This window comes from Peromyscus eremicus, chromosome 13 (assembly GCF_949786415.1).
Source record: "Peromyscus eremicus chromosome 13, PerEre_H2_v1, whole genome shotgun sequence".
In the NCBI taxonomy this organism is placed as follows: domain Eukaryota; kingdom Metazoa; phylum Chordata; class Mammalia; order Rodentia; family Cricetidae; genus Peromyscus; species Peromyscus eremicus.
Window position 1 is genome coordinate 11,620,271 of NC_081429.1, and position 17,179 is coordinate 11,637,449.

Sequence of the window (17,179 nt, forward strand, 5' to 3'; positions counted from 1 at the left end):
AATATGCAAAGGACAAGACAACTTTTTGTGTTCTACAAGTCCAGGAGTAGTCTCGCACCTTGAGGCAAGGTGCTTGATTGGGTTAGAGTCCTATCCTACAGCAGAAACTAGGAAATGTGGGCATTGTTTTCTTGTCGATTGTATTTCAAAAAGATGACTGCAGGTCATCAGATTCCCCAGAATCTGAGAAGAGGGCTTTACAAATATGTACATTTTAAAGGGACAACTCTGAATTAACAACTCTACATTTTCTAAAGTAAAAGCTTCCAAGAAAAGTCAGGGACTCTTGAAGCTGGAAAAAGCTTCCCTTGAAGTTGGTAATCCTGCTGAGGGAACTGAGACCAAGTGCATACTGATGAGGTGCAGTTTTGAAGTTTGGCATCAGGGAATTTAATTTCCTATCTCTCATGTTTTCCGCATGGAAAGAACTGAGGCTTATTTTACACAGTCCGTTTCCGTTCACCTGGCCCAACCTGGCCCAGCGCTTTCACTGATAGGTCCACTCCTGGAAAAAAAAAAAAAAAAAAAAAAAAAAAAGAAAAAGAAAAAAAAAAAAAAGCCCGCCAGGAAGAGGTTCCCTCTGCTGCGCGTGCGCAGTCGGCTCGGGCCGCTGACGTCACTGAGCGCGGCCCGCCCCTACATATTAGCAACCGGAGGCGTCCGTAGCAGCAGTGGCTGCGGAGATGTACGAACTTCCGGTTGTCCCGGCAAGCTGTCGCCGCCGCCGCCGCCGAAGCCGCTGCAGTCTCCGCCACCCGCCGTGCAAGCTCTCGGCCGGGGGAGTCGGCTCTTGGCCGGTTCCGGCGCGCCCATGGTCGGCGCTGCGGACCGGGAGGCTGGCCCGGCGGCTGCGGCGTGCTGAGAGGGCGGCGTGGGGAGGATGCCGGCCCCGCGCGGCTGCTCCGGGCCTCGCCGCCTCCTGGCTCCGGCCTTCTTCCTGCTGTTGCTGCCCGCGCTGAGCCGGTCCGGGGCGGTGCTGTCAACAGCAGCCAGGGCGGCGCCCCGATCCGGGGTGCCCGAGCCCGGGCCGCGCACGCTGTCACCGCTGCCTCCCGGCCCCACCGCGGCCCAGACCCGGGGTCAAGCTCAGGTTGAAGCCGCCGGCCCTCGAAGCTCGGAGGGCCGCAATGGCAGCAGCCCCGGAGCGGAGTCAGAGGCCGATGGCCTTGGAGGGAAAGCCGGGGAAAGCTCCGTGGGTGGCAGCTTGGCGGTGAGCCCCAACCCTGACGACAAGCCCATGACCCAGCGGGCCCTGACCGTGTTGGTGGTGGTGAGCGGCGCGGTGCTGGTGTACTTCGTGGTCAGGACCGTCAGGTGAGGCAGAGCCTCGATGGGTCCCCCCACGCCCCCTGCGGCCTAGAGCATGCTGACAGGTGACCTGCTCCAAGAAGCTGGGTGGATGTCTGTGAACTGGGCTTGACTCCTTCCCTGACCCCCCAGCATCTGGGACTGGAATCTAAAACCACCTGGTTGGCTGTCTTAATGGCCTGAGATACCTTACCTCCGCGACTTAAGCTGATGTCTTTCACTTATATATCAGTAACCCACATCCAGTATCTCGTTCCTCGAGGCTTGCCTTTGCCTTAAAAGATACCTTTAATTTGAAGTGGAAATGATTCCCCCATCCCCTGGAATTTTGATTACACTACGGTGCAAGTACTCTTTTTTTTTTTTTTAAAGTAATTTATTTACTTTTTAATTTGATTTGCATTGGTATTTTGCCTGCATGTATGTCTGTGTGAGGTTGTGAGATCTTGAAGTTAGGGACAGATAGTTGTGAGCTGCCATGTGGGTGCTGGGAATTGAACCTGAGTCCTCTGGATGAGCAGTCAGTACTCTTAACCACTGAGCCATGTCTCCCTCTCTGCAGTTGGTGTAACTAACTCGCCAGCGTTTTGCCTTTTAGAATGCACTCCTATTTGTGAGTCAGTCTATACACGTGTATAAAGTACAAATATTTACTGGTAAGGTTTGAAATTCTACATTGAAGCTGATACTGAGGAAATACCTCTTGTCAAGCTTTGGTGTTGTATAAAAGTAAAACGATTCAGAAAAGGTTACTAAATTGCTCCCTTGTTTCCCAGGTTGATATGTGTCTGAGGCTGGATTTTCTTTGTATCCATTAACCTAATATTACAAAGAATTGGATGCAGAAGCACATTTGAAAATCTAGTGTTTTCTTGTCTGTTTTTATTTTGTATATATAGTTCAGGCCAAATGTTAGATTTTGAAGAAAAATATTGGGCAATTCTTTTTACTATTTTTGGTTTTATGAACTTTCTAAAGCATTTAAAATCAAGTATTTAATTTTTCTCAGATTTCATCATAATCCACTTGTATAGCTCCTTGGAGCCCTTAGTAACTTTTTTTTTTTTTTTTTTTTTTTTTTTTGGTTTTTCGAGACAGGGTTTCTCTGTGTAGCTTTGCGCCTTTCCTGGAACTCACTTGGTAGTCCAGGCTGGCCTCGAACTCACAGAGATCCGCCTGCCTCTGCCTCCCGAGTGCTGGGATTAAAGGCGTGCGCCACCACCGCCCGGCCCTTTTTTTTTTAATTTTTTTTTTTTTTTTTTTAAAGATTTTATTTATTTATTATGTATACAGTGTTCTGTCTGCACATATCCCTGCAAGCCAGAAGAGGGCGCCAGATCTCATTACAGATGGTTGTGAGCCACCATGTGGTTGCTGGGAATTGAACCCAGGACCTTTGGAAGAGCAAGCAGTGCTCTTAACCTCTGAGCCATCTCTCCAGCCCGCCCTTAGTAACTTTTAAGAGTGAAAAGGAATTCAAAGCATTTGAAAACCCCTCAAATACGAGATATTATTGAGCTAAAAACTGTTGATTTAAAAAAGTTCAGAAAATCCACAGCCACTCTTTGTCACTGGGAAGTTAGACAATGTTGAGAAGGTATTAAAAGCTTGTGATTACCAAAGTGGGACTTCTTGATGTTAAGAAATCTTAAACGAAAATTAAATTCTTTTTTACTATATAATTATTTACTACTGTGTGTAATCCCTGTAAGGTACATAGATGGGTAGAATGATAATTTTCTTGGTTTGTTTGCTTTTCCTTTTTGTTCTACTTCATTTAATTTATAGTCTTATATATAAATGTTTACTGCCTTTGCTCTTCTCTGTTCATTTATGTGAATCTTGAAAGAACTCAGCCTTCTCTGGTTGTGTTAGATGAATCAGTCACATGTTGTATGAGAACAGCCAAATTCAGAACTGTGACTGATAAAAACTGCATACTTCAGGCAGCATCTCACACATTGGTATAGTCCAAGTTCTAAATGTAGTTGGTTGTCTGGCATCCAAAGCTTGATTGACGATAAATCTGGGATCCCCAGAACTCACACTCTTCCAGATGATACTTCTCGTCCTCATTATGGTGGTTGCTCATTTGGACTCCCTTTCCAAAAATATGTGTGACAGTGAACCAGAGTTGCTTATTTGTGCCAAGGGAGAATACTCGCAATCATTTCTTTAACTGATGATATGAGGTGAAATTTTATTATATCAAATAAATATCAAATATCATGTAAAATTTTATTATATCAAACTATGAGACTTCAAAAATGTTTTGTCTCCATCTAACTCAGCATCACAAATATTTGGATAGAAATAATTTATACTGGCATTCTAGAAATTCTCTAGACAATGACATTCTTTCTGAAGAGGGACTTGAATACATTACAGGAGTGCTGTAGGGGCAAAGTAGACTTCATAAGATGAATACAGAATACAGCCTTTCTGTGAAAATGCATCTTGTGTGTCTTATTCTTTACTCTGTGCCCATTACTGAAGTTGGTAGCACTGTGCACCGTGTCTAGAGAGCACAGTGTTGCTTAGTGAATGAGCTTTAATTCATTCTTTATGTTGCTGAATAGGTAAGTGGTAGAATTCGAAACTTAAAGGATAATTGCTGCTTGCTGATAGAACGAAGAAATATGAAGATCTCAATTGCTACTTAGATTTCTTTCCTCTTTGTAGGACATTCCTCCTGGACTAAAATGTGTAAAGCCAGAAAATAATCATAGAGAGTTATTACAGTCTTAAGCATTGTATGTTGATTATGTAAAAACAGTTCCTATTAAAAATTTATGATTAATTTTCTTGCCTTAAAGCAGAGATTCTTTTTTTTCCCCCCCATGATGTGTCTTTTTATATTCAGTGTGATAAATCTACTTTTCCTTCTTTGGGAAGTTATTCCACTTTTCTGGTCTCAGAACTCTATGAAATAGAGATAAAGAGCTCTTTGAAATGGTGGCGATCAGCACCAGATTTAGCTTTGATAATCTTCATTCAGCCAGCCAGTATTTGTTCAGCTGTCCTACACTGGGCAATCACAGTATCATTTTGAGATAAATCAACAATACTGCCTCCATGGTACTTCCAGCCTGGAAGAACACAGGGACATTCATCAAACAGTTATACAGATAATTAAAAATTGCAACAAAGGAGCATTAAAGTCCCTGACTCACTCTCTCCCTCCTTGCTAGTGATCCTTTTTCAGTTTTCCATCTTGGCTTCTTTGGATGACAGGGACTATGTGCATGAACAGTTATTGTACAGCAATTAAAAGTAGAATTACAATAATTATATCTGGGTCCTATTAATACTTAGTGTGCAGAAACTACACAGCATTAATTTACAGTATAAAGTGACTCTTCCTTCAAAGAACGTTTGTGACTAAAACACTGCTTTTGAGATTTTTTTCCTATGGTACATATAAACTAATCAATGTTAATACTAAGTGATGTGTATCACACATAACGTCTCGTAATTTGAGTACATTTTCTTTTCTTTTTTTTTTTTTGTTTTTTTGTTTTTTTGGTTTTTCGAGGCAGGGTTTCTCTGTGTAGCTTTGCTCCTTTCCTGGAACTCACTCTGTAGCCCAGGCTGGCCTCGAACTCACAGAGATCCGCCTGCCTCTGCCTCCCGAGTGCTGGGATTAAAGGTGTGCGCTACCACCGCCTGGCACATTTACAAGAATTAGAATACATTTACAAGAATTAGAATAATTCTTGTAAAACAGTCTTCAAAGTGGGTGGTACTCTTCTGAGGGAAGTTGAAGCTCAAGAAGCGTAAGGCTTTGTCTAGAGCACATCTGTAGGACCTGCCCAAATCCAGGTCCTCCTGGACCTAACATAGCCAGTGACTGTGCTGTCGGCTTTAACAAATGTACCGTTTGAGGTGCTGGTATCTGTGAAGATGGCCAGTTCATTTACGGAAAAATGAAGTGGGTAGTGATTCTTTGTAAAAGATGACTTTTGGTGAACGTGACTCTTTAAGACTTTACAAATTGAAAAAGTAAGACAACTTTAGTATTTGCTGATATTCATTAATGTGGTAAACTGAAAAATAATGTAGCGTGCCATGTCAGCCCTGCGCCTCATCCTTCAAAGATTTTCTTGATTTGCTAGATATAGTCAGAGAATGGCTGTATTTTAAAGTAACTACTGCTGCTAGACATTGTGTTGTCTGCTTCTTTATTCTCCCTCTCCCCTCTCCCCTCCCTTCTCTCTCTCTCACTTTCTTTTTGAGATAGAGTCTCACTATCTACCCTCAGATGGCCTAGTTCTTGCTCTGAAGAACAAGATAACCTTAAACTCGGAGATATACCTGCCTCTGTTGCCTGAGTGCTGGAATTAAAACTGTGCTACCATGTCCAGCTCCCTATCTGGTTTCTTAAGAATATGAGTTACTGAATAAGTTTCACCACCAATTATAAAGTTATGTCATTGATAAAAATTCAACCTAGGCGGTGATAGAGACAGAAAGTCTGTAAAGCTATTTATATCCATTAGTCACTGCTATTAATTTAATAAGTATTGCTCAATGCCTGTCAGTACTAGACCTTGTGGTAAGAACTAGCAACATATAAGATGGGAAGTTTGTACATTTTTAAAGAATCTATTTAATTGTTTAGATATCCTTTGAAAGTCATTTGTGCTCTGGTTTGTCATCACTTAGTCAGACAAGAAATACATATTTAATATTATTATATAGAGAGATATGAAAGTGCTTTGAAATAAATTTAAGAAGTGTGACTCCTCAAGCGTTTGTATTTTTTTCTGAGAGATGAAACTTTCCCAAGTGTTTATGTATATTGTGAAATAACACAGCGTTAAATAAGCTATGTGGCTTACTCTCCTGATGCCAAATATGACCAGTGGTGGTGACAGTAGTGATGCAACAGTGTAGCCTGTCAGTCATCAGCATCAGTATTCCTGAGTCATTCTCCAGTAGTTTAATATATAGTAGTTATCTCATTGAGCTTTTCAACAGAAGTATTCAGCCTTCTCTCCCTACAAAATATGCACAAAGAAAAAAGAAAAATTTCCTGAGTGCTGGCATTTACTAGAATTTTGAGATATCAAGAAGTCATAGGAAAGAAAGAAAATAGAACAATTGAGGATCTGAGGAGGAGCAGGCAGGGATCAGTGCAGGCTAAGACAAGAAGGATACAAAGTCAGCACAGCACACAGGTCTCTGCATCTGTACTGCAGGAATACAGCTTCCCGTGTCTTTTCTTTGCTTCTGCCTTTGTCCTTCAGCTCAGGAATTAGATGCTTGAGGAAAAAAAAGTTCACTTGTTGCCAAGGATGGTAGCAACCTAATGACCATTTTTCCAGATGATGACTTTTGTTGGGGAGATCATACCAATAAGGAAATACAGAGTGCTACAAGGAAGGCAAAGTTTGTAGTCATCAGAAACAGTTGATGCTCATCTTCATCTTTGCTTTAGGTTTGGGGGAGGACCATTATGTTATGTTTTAAGTTACTATTTTATAAGCCAGCAAATTAAAACTCCTGTCTTTGGGACTGGCTCAAAAAACATCTTATGATTTGACCAGTTAGCATAGGAGATACTGTAGCAGTACAGAGTCAAGCCCATCAGTCCATAAGGTCATTATTCAAATACACACCCGCTAATAGTCATAATTCTATAGGAAGGATCAGTTCTGAACAGTTCCAGTACAGTAATGGGTTATTTTGTTTTAATTTTTCCATGTTAATTTTTTTTCAGTTGTCCTAGCCCAAATCCATGTCAGTGTAGCCTGTTAGGAAGTCAACCTCCTTGCAATGTATTCCGACTTTCATATGTAAGTTACATGGTGTCCTCAAAGTCCATCTCAGTTTTGTGAATCAGGGAAACTGAGGGTTTCTACCTGAAAGGATTAGTCAAAGATCTACATAAAGTGGGTAGTACGGGTCCTGCCAGGTAAAGACCACTTGGGGGTGATGATGGTTATTGTTTTTCTTCTTAAGCATCATCTGTAAATCTACCTCTTTTCTCCTATTATTTAAACATAATCAATACTTTTGAGAGTTTTTTTTTTTCAAGACAATGTTTTATTCTCATGTAGCCCAGGTTGACCTCAAATTCCCTACATAGCTGAGGCTGTCCTTGACCACCTGATATTCCTGTCTCCATCTCTTGAATACTGAACTTACAGTTGTGAAGTACAATGCTAAGCACTTTGAGCATTTCATTTTTTTCTGTTGTTTTATTATTGTGTTGTTGATGGTGTGTGTGTGTGTGTGTGTGTGTGTGTGTGTGTGTGTGTGTGTGATGTTGTCAGGCTTCTCCAGGAAGCCCTTTTATTCCCTAAGCCATCCTGCTCTCCTTGAGTGTTTTTAATGCAGTCTTCTCACACTGTCCTTCCATATATGCCAAGACTGCTGCATTTAGTTGACCTTTTGTGTATAGCTGAAATGTAAACATGTTCTAATTTTTTTAGATGTTAATGCCAGGACTATGCTTCCCGACGTTTTCCTGTCATTTTGACATGCAGGGAAGTTTATATCTATATGGTGTTCTTTGATATTATGCATCCTAGACCCTGCTCAGTGACTTCAAGAATGGAGAGTGAGAGGGACTTTGCCTTATGCATCAGCATGTATGTTCTGCATTTGTGTGTATGGCATGTTATTTGGGAAGTATTTGAAAGATGGTGGTAAATGTGGACTATATTAAAGTATAGTTAGTTCATGGTAAATTTGAGTGACTGTTAAACCTCTCAAATTATTCTTGTTGTTGGGACTTCAAAGCTAAGTCATGTGTCTCCTCAAGAAGCCAGCTGTCCAGTCAAGGAGTCTTCTTGCTGCTTGGGGTAGTAAGTTGAAGTCAGAGGAATTTAGGAATAACAGATCAAGCTTGATGTTGGAGGAAACTGCTCTGGGATCTCACTCTGGAGATAGGCCATTTGAAAGGACACTTTCTTTTGTTAACAGTAACTATTTGTTTACACTGTGCTATATGTCTATAATTTACATGTGTCATCTTCAGGTCTAACCCAGTCTACTCTCAGTTAACCTTTACAGAAAAATATTTTGGTTCCTGTTAACAATTGAAAAATTGCAGGCACGTGTCAGGGACTTCCTTGGCCTGGAGGGAGATGATCCCTATGTGGTGGGATGAAACAACTGAGTACCACCTTTCAGGCACTGGGTCAAAACTCCCCAAGTCTGGTCCTTTAGATATTTAAACACAATAAAACTTTGGGAAAAGGTTTCCATGTAACAAGTATCACAACAAAGCCTTAAGCATAGCTGCAAAGCAAAGTAGCAAAGCACCTGTGACCTTTGGAATAAGAATGAATTCTGGTTGCCATAAACTGCTTAGGGCTAGAGCCTAGAGAGGAAGGATTTGTATAAGCATAAGAATAGACTCTGTGGGTGGAGGATGTCATAAGGATGGTTCTAGTCACTGAGAGACAAAGCTGAGGATTAGGACCTAAACAATGCTCGGGATATTGGGGAATTCAGGTGGAGGCTGGCTCCCAATATAATAGTAAAGGATCATCAAGTTGTCTGACCACTTACACTCTGGCATTCCAGGTGACCAGGTATCATTCATTTCCTTCTGTTGAGGAGAATAGGCACCCGTGATTGACGATCTGATTTCTCCAATGCTTACTCTAAGCTGTGCTTCCTACAAACGGAGAATTTTTGGATTACTATAGTAAAGAGATGTGTATTCAAGAATAAACTGTCCAATTATGTTTGAATGTGAATACTGGAAAAACAGCAAATAGAGAAGGAACATTTGAAGGTATGAGAAAGCACAGAATCTGAGAAAACAGGAAGGAGTATCTAATACTCACATGGTAGGAATAACATGGGCAGAGCAGCAAAGAGCTTTTGCATTGAAATATCCCCATTTGTCTATGTCCATACCCCCCTGCACATGAATGATCTCATCTGACACATCTGTTTCCCTGTCTTTTAGTCTCCTTTGCATAGCCTGGCTTCTAAATGTACCACTCTAAGATATCCTTACAGAGGACAGTTTATAAATACTTTTGTCTCCCTTCATGTACTCCCTCTACCCCCTGTGAACAGTGGATACAACAGTTTTTACTTTGACTTCCGCAGCATCGTGTCTCAGTTTTTCTTTTCTCTCTGTGTATAGTATCTTGCTTTTTCATGAGTTTCCTTCTTGATTTTTTTTTTTTTTTTTTTTTTTTACTTTTGGTTTGTTTGTTTGTTTACATTCGTCTAACACAGGGTTACATGTGGTCCAGGCTGGCCTCTAATTCAAAATATAGCCAAGGCAGGCTTTGAACTCCTGTTCCTCTGCCTTTGGAGAGTCATGATTCAGGCAGCTGTGGACCACTCAACCTTATTTCCTGTTTTGATCACCATTTATTTGCCTTGAAGAGCAGGTCTTTGATTACCAAGGTCCCTTTCTTGATAGTAGAATATGAATATTTGCAAGGGGAATGTTCTTACCTCTTTTAATCTATTTCAGTGACATGTATCTTTCCCTTAACCCTTTGCATTTTACTATCCCTGCTGCCTCTGTGATCCATTCAAAATTTGTTTTTTATTGCCATTTCAACCCTGCTAATAGCGTTGTGAGTTATAAGCTTGCATAGTCATCTAGCTTCTTACTAGACAGATGATACAGTCTCGCAAATTTCAATTTGAAAGCATGATTTCTGTTTTTGAGACAGGGTCTTGCTATGTAATCCATTCTGCCCTTGATGTCACAATTCTGCCTCAGCTTGCTGAGTTTGTGAGTTACCAGCGTGCACTACTATGCCCAACTTCAACCATCATATTTTTTTTTCCTCCACTAAACTTAAGCTACATGATTTTCCCTAGGTGAATGCCTTCACATTTACAGTTCCCCGGGCTAGGAGCTTGATCCGCCTTTAGTCTTGTTTACCATCTACCTCCAGTCATCTAGTTTCAGTTTACAAATGTCCCTTACATGTAACAGCCTTGTATTTGTTAGGATTTAATAACTTTGTTCTTCTGGTAGAAGCCATCCTAATTATTTTCTCTACTCTAAATATGTCTTTTCGGTTTATCTTCCATCCTGAACGAATTGTACTCCTTCTAAACTATAGCTGTGTTATGACATGTGCATGTGTGTTTACAGTTCCCGTGTGGTGTGGTTCTCTTGTCTAGTCTGTTAGTCACTGGTTATATGCATCTAGAATGAATGCAGCTAAAATGAAGTTAGAGCAGCGTTTCCTGCACTCAGAGATTACATCACTGGTAGCAATGAATCAGAAAAGAAAAATGTCATTATTACATAAAATTCTGAGCAGCTCACATCCATGGGATAAGATTTATTTTTAGAAAATTTCAGCTAGATGCTTGAACTGTGTTTCTCAATTGCTTAAATATACTCAAAAGTTTACCTTTGTGTAATAATCTGGTTTTGCTACTTTAGCACATGTCTTCTGCAGTTGTCAGAGCTTGGGAGTTATTGATTAGAGACGACTATCTAGTCACAGCTGTTAGTCACAGTCTGTTAGTCACAGCTGCTTCTGTCCATGTTTTCTTGGCTAGAAGTAGGCATGATCCTAACTATTTAGGGCTGGAAAGTATGTGTGTCATGAATGTTATGCCCTGGGCGCGAGACCCCCAAAGAGACCACTAGAGACATGAACTCACCAAAATGCAAAAGCAAGGTTTATTGAAGCAGTTCAAGCCACGGCAGGGACCTCATCAAGCCATCTGTAGAGGATGTTTGACAAACTTTATAGACTACCTCTGGCATTGGGGCATTCTGTGGTTAATCAATTGCTACCAGATGGCTCTTCAAACATCATGACTTAGTCCTGGGACCTATGTCAGCAGCTCTGAGAATTTTGATACTCAGGCCTGTTTCAAGCTGGGGTGAGGTTCTTGCTTGAAATGGGGGTGCTTTGGTTCTTCAGTGGAGAGGGGTATGTTCAGATTTGGTGAACATAGTTATATCTACCAAAAGGCCATAATACTTCTGTACAACCACAGCCCTGCAGGAACCAATTTGAATTCTACTTTTGACGCTTCTTTTACGAGATTGACAGTCTTGGTGTGAGAATGGTGCTCATTTCCAGGTCATCTTAAATCCGCCTGTGAGTTGCAGTTGGTTGGTTTTCGTGGTACAAACCATGACTGTTATTGCTTTTCCACTCACAGGAGTGTGTAGGTAGAATAAGTTTTCTTTGGGAGGATGCCATGAATAGAATTGTTTTTATATTTTATGTATTTTTGTATATGCAATATATAATATTTTGTGTACTACTCTGATATTAGTTATTTCTATGGATTTATTTATTCATTTATTTTTAGTGTGAGGATCCCAGTATGTAAAATAGTTAGGAAAAAAAAATGCTGTACTGTTTGGCTGATGTTCATTGAAGTAGGAGTCTGAGGAGCCCAATTAGAGTTGTATTCTTTCCTTGATCCAAATACACTGATAGAAATGATAGCTCAGTGTATTGAAACTGCTGTGCAAAGTGGAACAGTATATGTTAAATAAGACTACAAAGAGTTAACGGGGTTTATTTTATTTATTTTACTGTTGGCTCAGCGCTTTGACAGTAAAATCTGCTGAGGAACTCTAATGAAGGTATTCAGAGTAAAGGGCATTTGAACAGAACTACCTGACAGGTCCTGAGGAGAGTTAGGAGGAAGTAGTCACAGATGGAGTGTGGATGGCAGTGTCTCACAGACAACCTAAGTACTAGGTATTTATTTCTTAGGAGGGTTTGAATTCTCAGAAACCAAATACACAATCAACAGTTACTGGCATGGAAAGTCGTATTTTGGCTCTGCTTTCCTGTTGTGAGCCGGACCAAGTTTGGGGCAGTGGCTTTATAAAATTGTCAAGCATTCTTAATTTTTTGTCTCTGTCTCTGTAGGATAGATAATTTAGCCATAATTATTGTGTTTCCACACAACAGACTTTTTAGAATGTAGGGAAGACCCCTTTTTTGGGGGGGGTAGGGGAAGCAGTCTTTCCTAGAAAGCCCACAAGAAACATTCTTTCAATCTCATTTGTCTAAATTGCTTAATTTCCAACCCACTCAAAATGCCTACCAAGGAAATTGTGTTTTTGTGATTAGTTTATGTCAGTTGTTGTGATCATTTTCTATTCTTTAGGGCTGGGTTTATGTCATTGCTCTCAAAATACAATTGTGATTACATTGGCTTAAGAGCAATCACTAAAGAGAGAGCAGATCCTCTACTATGATGAAATGGAAGAGATGGGTAAATAGATGCTAAGTCATTATTTTTCACCAAAGTTAAAAAGGGGGAGGATGCATCACATAATTTATATTCACAGAAGTTATTCATTCTAGTATATTGTAAGAATATTGTTTGGGGAATCACAAGACCATTTGACTAACTTTGTAACCTTGGTTAAGATAACTTAGGCAGGTTATGAAGACACTATACATTAATGTTTAAAATTTCTAGTTGTGTAGTCAAGCTGTTTGTGTGTGGATCTTATTTTAAAACATTATAAAGGATGAGGCTTATAAGCTACATAGCTCATGCCTGCCACATATGTCTGCACACTAAATAGCAATTACTTTTATTGGGGCAGTTAGTAAATAAAGGCCCCCAAATTTCCAATGTCAAATGTCAATTTATATATATGTATATATATATATATATATATATACATATATATAAATTATGTATGGCATTGTAGTTACTCATCTGTGTGGTATTGCCTATGAAATGTTTATAAGAATGTAGGTTTGATAGTGCTAGATAAAGAGTTGGCGATGGAAGCCATGAAGAAAGAGGAAAGTGGGGGTTTGAATAAGAATGGCCTCCATAGGCTCATATATTTGAGAGTTTGGTTCCCAGTCGGTGGTGGACTGTTAGGAAGGATTAAGAGGTTTGGCCTTGCTGGATGAAGTGTGTCACTAAGGTTGGGTTTTGAGGTTTCAAAAGCCCACACCTGGCCCTTTGTCTCTGCTCTATCTGTAGCCTGCTGGTCAGGATGCAAGCTCTCAGCTACTGCTCTAGTTTCATTCCCGTCTCCTTCCTGCCATGATGTAATGGGTTAACCCTCTGAAACTGTAAGCAAGCCCCAATTAAATGTTTTCTTTTATAATAGTTGCCTTGGTCATGGTGTCTCTTCACAACAATAGAACAGTAGCTAAGACAGTCCCCTATCCATTTCATACACACACACACACACACACACACACACACTCTCTCTCTCTCTCTCTCTCTCTCTCTCTCTCTCTCTCTCTCTCTCTCTCTCCCCCTCTCTTTCTCTCTCTCTCCCCCCCTTTGTAAGGACCATATGTCAAAATAAAGCCACATTCTGCAGTTCTTGGAATTAGCACCTCAACTCTAACTCAAGTACAAAATTTGGAGAACGTTGTTCAGTCTGCATATCACTATATCCATTATTGTTATCTGTTTCTAGAAGAATTTCAGCTGACAACTGGTGTTTTTGGTTATATAAATGTGAGGAGGTGAAATGAGAGATGTCCAGTTAGTCAGAGATGTTCGATTATGTAGCACATCCAACTTTGATTCATGATGAAAATTGTAGAGAACTAATAGGGCTCACTAATGTTATTTGCTTATATTACTATTACAGAAAATGATTTGAATTAATTCTTATTCACAAGTTACTACATTAATTCTTGGTTAATTTTATGGTAAAGAAATCAATGACAAAGTTTTATTTATGCAAATATACAAGTATATAAATATATAGTTGTGTATTTATTTATTGAAATCCACTCTGTTTTATGTCTAAGCACATAGAGGATTCATATGTACATGTGTATATGAATGTGACTGATTTATATATTCCTCAGTCGATTTAGGATGTATTATAAAACAAAGAAATTCTAATATTTCTATTATTTCACACTTAATACATTCTTTGCACATATTCCAGTAAAAGAAAATGAGAAACAAATTTATGAATCAAATCAGGTGTTCACACTTTCGTAGAGTAGTAAAATGAAATGGAGTTTTATTTTGTTGTGTTTATTTTATGTGGCATCAAACATTTTTACATAAAATTTTATCATGCTTATTTTAGTACTTCTATTTTGATTCCATAAATAACTGATGCATGTTATTGAAACAGAGATAGTTCTGACTGAGCTGAATATATTTGATGAAACATTAAGGAATCTGCATCTGTGTTAAGACAGTGACTTGAATCACTTATGCTGTGATTAAATGTAGCTCAATATAGATTACTGTTTCACTGTCTCCTGTCATTTCAGGATTCGATATTTTTCTACTTGTTTTAGGTAATAGTCATAATATTCAGTAGGACCAACAAAATACTCTTTCATGTTGTAATATGTGTTTGTTATGCCTAATTGAAAAGTGTGGCCGGGCGGTGGTGGGGCACGCCTTTAATCCCAGCACTCGGGAGGCAGAGCCAGGCGGATCTCTGTGAGTTCGAGGCCAGCCTGGACTACCAAGTGAGTTCCAGGAAAGGCACAAAGCTACACAGAGAAACCTTGTCTCGAAAAACCAAAAAAAAAAAAAAAAAAAAAGAAAGAAAAGTGTGCATATTAATAACTATGTATTTGATTATTAGCACAATTATATGTATGAGAGTAAAGACTATAAGGACTGGATTTTAAAGTCTCCATGTTTTGATTGAAAAAAAATAAACTGATAAAAGCAAAAAAAAAATAGCTTTTTTACCTTAGTATTTTTGTTTATTAAAAATGTATATTTTATACTTAGCATTTTAGGTCATTGGGTCATCACAATTATTTTAAATTTTTTTGTGTTTTTTTTTTAAATTGTCCTTGAGAAGTACCACTACATACCGCAGTGTTTATATAGCAGTTGATATTGTTATGGGACGCAGCTCTCATAACCATTTAGCCATCACTTCATATATCACTAGAATGGGGAAAGACATTTTTAGAGAAATAGCATTTCAAGTTGTTCTATTAATATATGGCTTTTAAATTTTGTTTAATACTTTTATGAGTTAATACATATGCTAAATGGTGAATTATTTTAATCAAGATGCACCTCCCATTTATTAATGTTTAGCACTTAACTATTCTGTATCTATTTATGAAATAGGTTCTTGGTTTCAAGAGATTTTTGAGAGGTAGTATTTACATATATTACAAAATAAATCTACAATGTAAACTATAGTGAGAATATGCCTAGAGAATACATAAACTAAAACAAATGATAAAATCCCTACATCAATGTAGTCAGGTATTTATACTATAATTAGGAATGGGATATAATGTTAGACAGATGCATTTATCTGTTTTGGAAGATTAAGAATTCATTCAATTTATGTGATGACTTTAGTTCTAGATAAAGCCTTAGCTGAGGTTAATCCTGGTTACTAGCATATTGCCCATTTGATGTTTATGACTTGGGAAAATTTATTTTGTTGCCCAAGATGACTTCATATGACACCAAGTTCCTGCGAAGTCATGTGATTTAGAAAAGAATTTCACTAAAAGAATTGCCAGAGAGAAGAGGCCCTATTAGAACTGTAGTATCCACACTTGTCGCACTGTGCACTCATTTTCAAATCACAGGATGGCATGTGAAACATCACAGATATTTAAAGAGCATCTTAATTACCAATCATTAAGTGAAAAGGGACCAATAGTGAGCTACTTTCCTTAACTTTTTTCTTCTTCTTTCCAAAGTGATATTTTTAGTTTTTCTGTAAAGGACTTTAATAAGTCTAAATTTAATCTTGGTAAACAAGCTAACTTCCATCTGCCAGCAAGTTCTTGTAAACAAGTCCTAGATAGAAGAATTTTCTAAACAATTATAAACAAAACAAAATACTAAGACAAATATTTGACAGAAATCATATTGACCCATAAAACCTAAATAACAGGAAACATTTAGGATTCTGTTCTATATGATATGTGTGAATGTATACAAATATGCATGTTTGTGTATATGTGTATGTGTTAGTTTATATATGCATTGGTAAATTTCTTAGGTTAAGCATATAGTTTCTTACTATAAAATGCTACTTTATACTTCATACTGTCTTATTCTTACTAGTTAAAGCATTTATTGAGTTTTACAGTGGTTAAATATGTGATGATAAATACTGTACAGAAACTAGTTTCTTAGTCCATTACCTTTAGGTAGATATAAAGATAGGTCTGTAAGAAATGACTTTTGGAAATTATATTTTTCTCCAGACATAATATCTTAAAATTTTGATTGCTGAGAATAGATATTTTATACTTGTAGCTGAATTTTAAAAGGTCTTATTAATAAAAACAAACCTGGAGCCAGGTATGTTTTTATTTTTATGAGTGAACACTGAAAGATCAGAGAAACAGAACTTCTCAGCTGATCTTATTTCCTCAAACTGGAAGCCTTTGAGTCCTCATCTGAATGGATCTCAGCTGAACTCCTGCTAAAAGCTTAAAAAGTCTCTATTTCCTGGACCTCATGCCTTATATACTTTTCTGCTTCCTACTATCACTTCCTGGGATTAAAGGCGTGTGTCACCATGCTTGGCTGTTTCCAGTGTGGCCTTGAACTCACAGAGATCCAGATGTATCTCTGCCTGCAGAAGGCTAGGATTAAAGATGTGTGTGCCATCATTTTCTGGCCTCTATGTCTATCTAGTGGCTGTTCTCTGACCCACACATAAGTTTATTAGGGTGCACAATATATTGGGGGACACAATATCACCACATATACTCAAAAGCTAATATAGTGTCTATTGGTTAATACAGTTCCAACGTGGATTTTAATATATGTATGTTTGCATAAATGTGTGGATACTTTGTCAGGGTTCCCAGAGTCACTTTTGAAGAGGGCCTTATCACTCTGCCATTGGTGCTGAAGTTAATATTCTAAATATCAGTTAACATTAGTATCTTAAGCTGAGTAAATTATAGTTTAAGTAAAACAAATTTCATTTGTGATCACTTCCTGAAAT

At 38.6% G+C, this 17,179-nt stretch overlaps 1 protein-coding gene across 2 annotated transcripts in view; it reads left to right on the forward strand.

The window, feature by feature from the left end:
- The first annotated feature begins 729 nt into the window (after positions 1-729).
- The window catches only part of Fam174a (family with sequence similarity 174 member A), a 29,056-nt gene continuing 12,606 nt past the window's right edge, over positions 730-17,179 (forward strand). The window contains exon 1 of one of the 2 annotated variants that reach the window (XM_059278482.1): positions 730-1,314. In XM_059278482.1, the coding sequence (XP_059134465.1) occupies positions 881-1,314 (434 nt within the window). In that variant the 5' untranslated portion in view covers positions 730-880. The remainder of the gene's footprint in view (positions 1,315-17,179) is intronic. The other variant, XM_059278481.1, reaches the window with a different exon arrangement.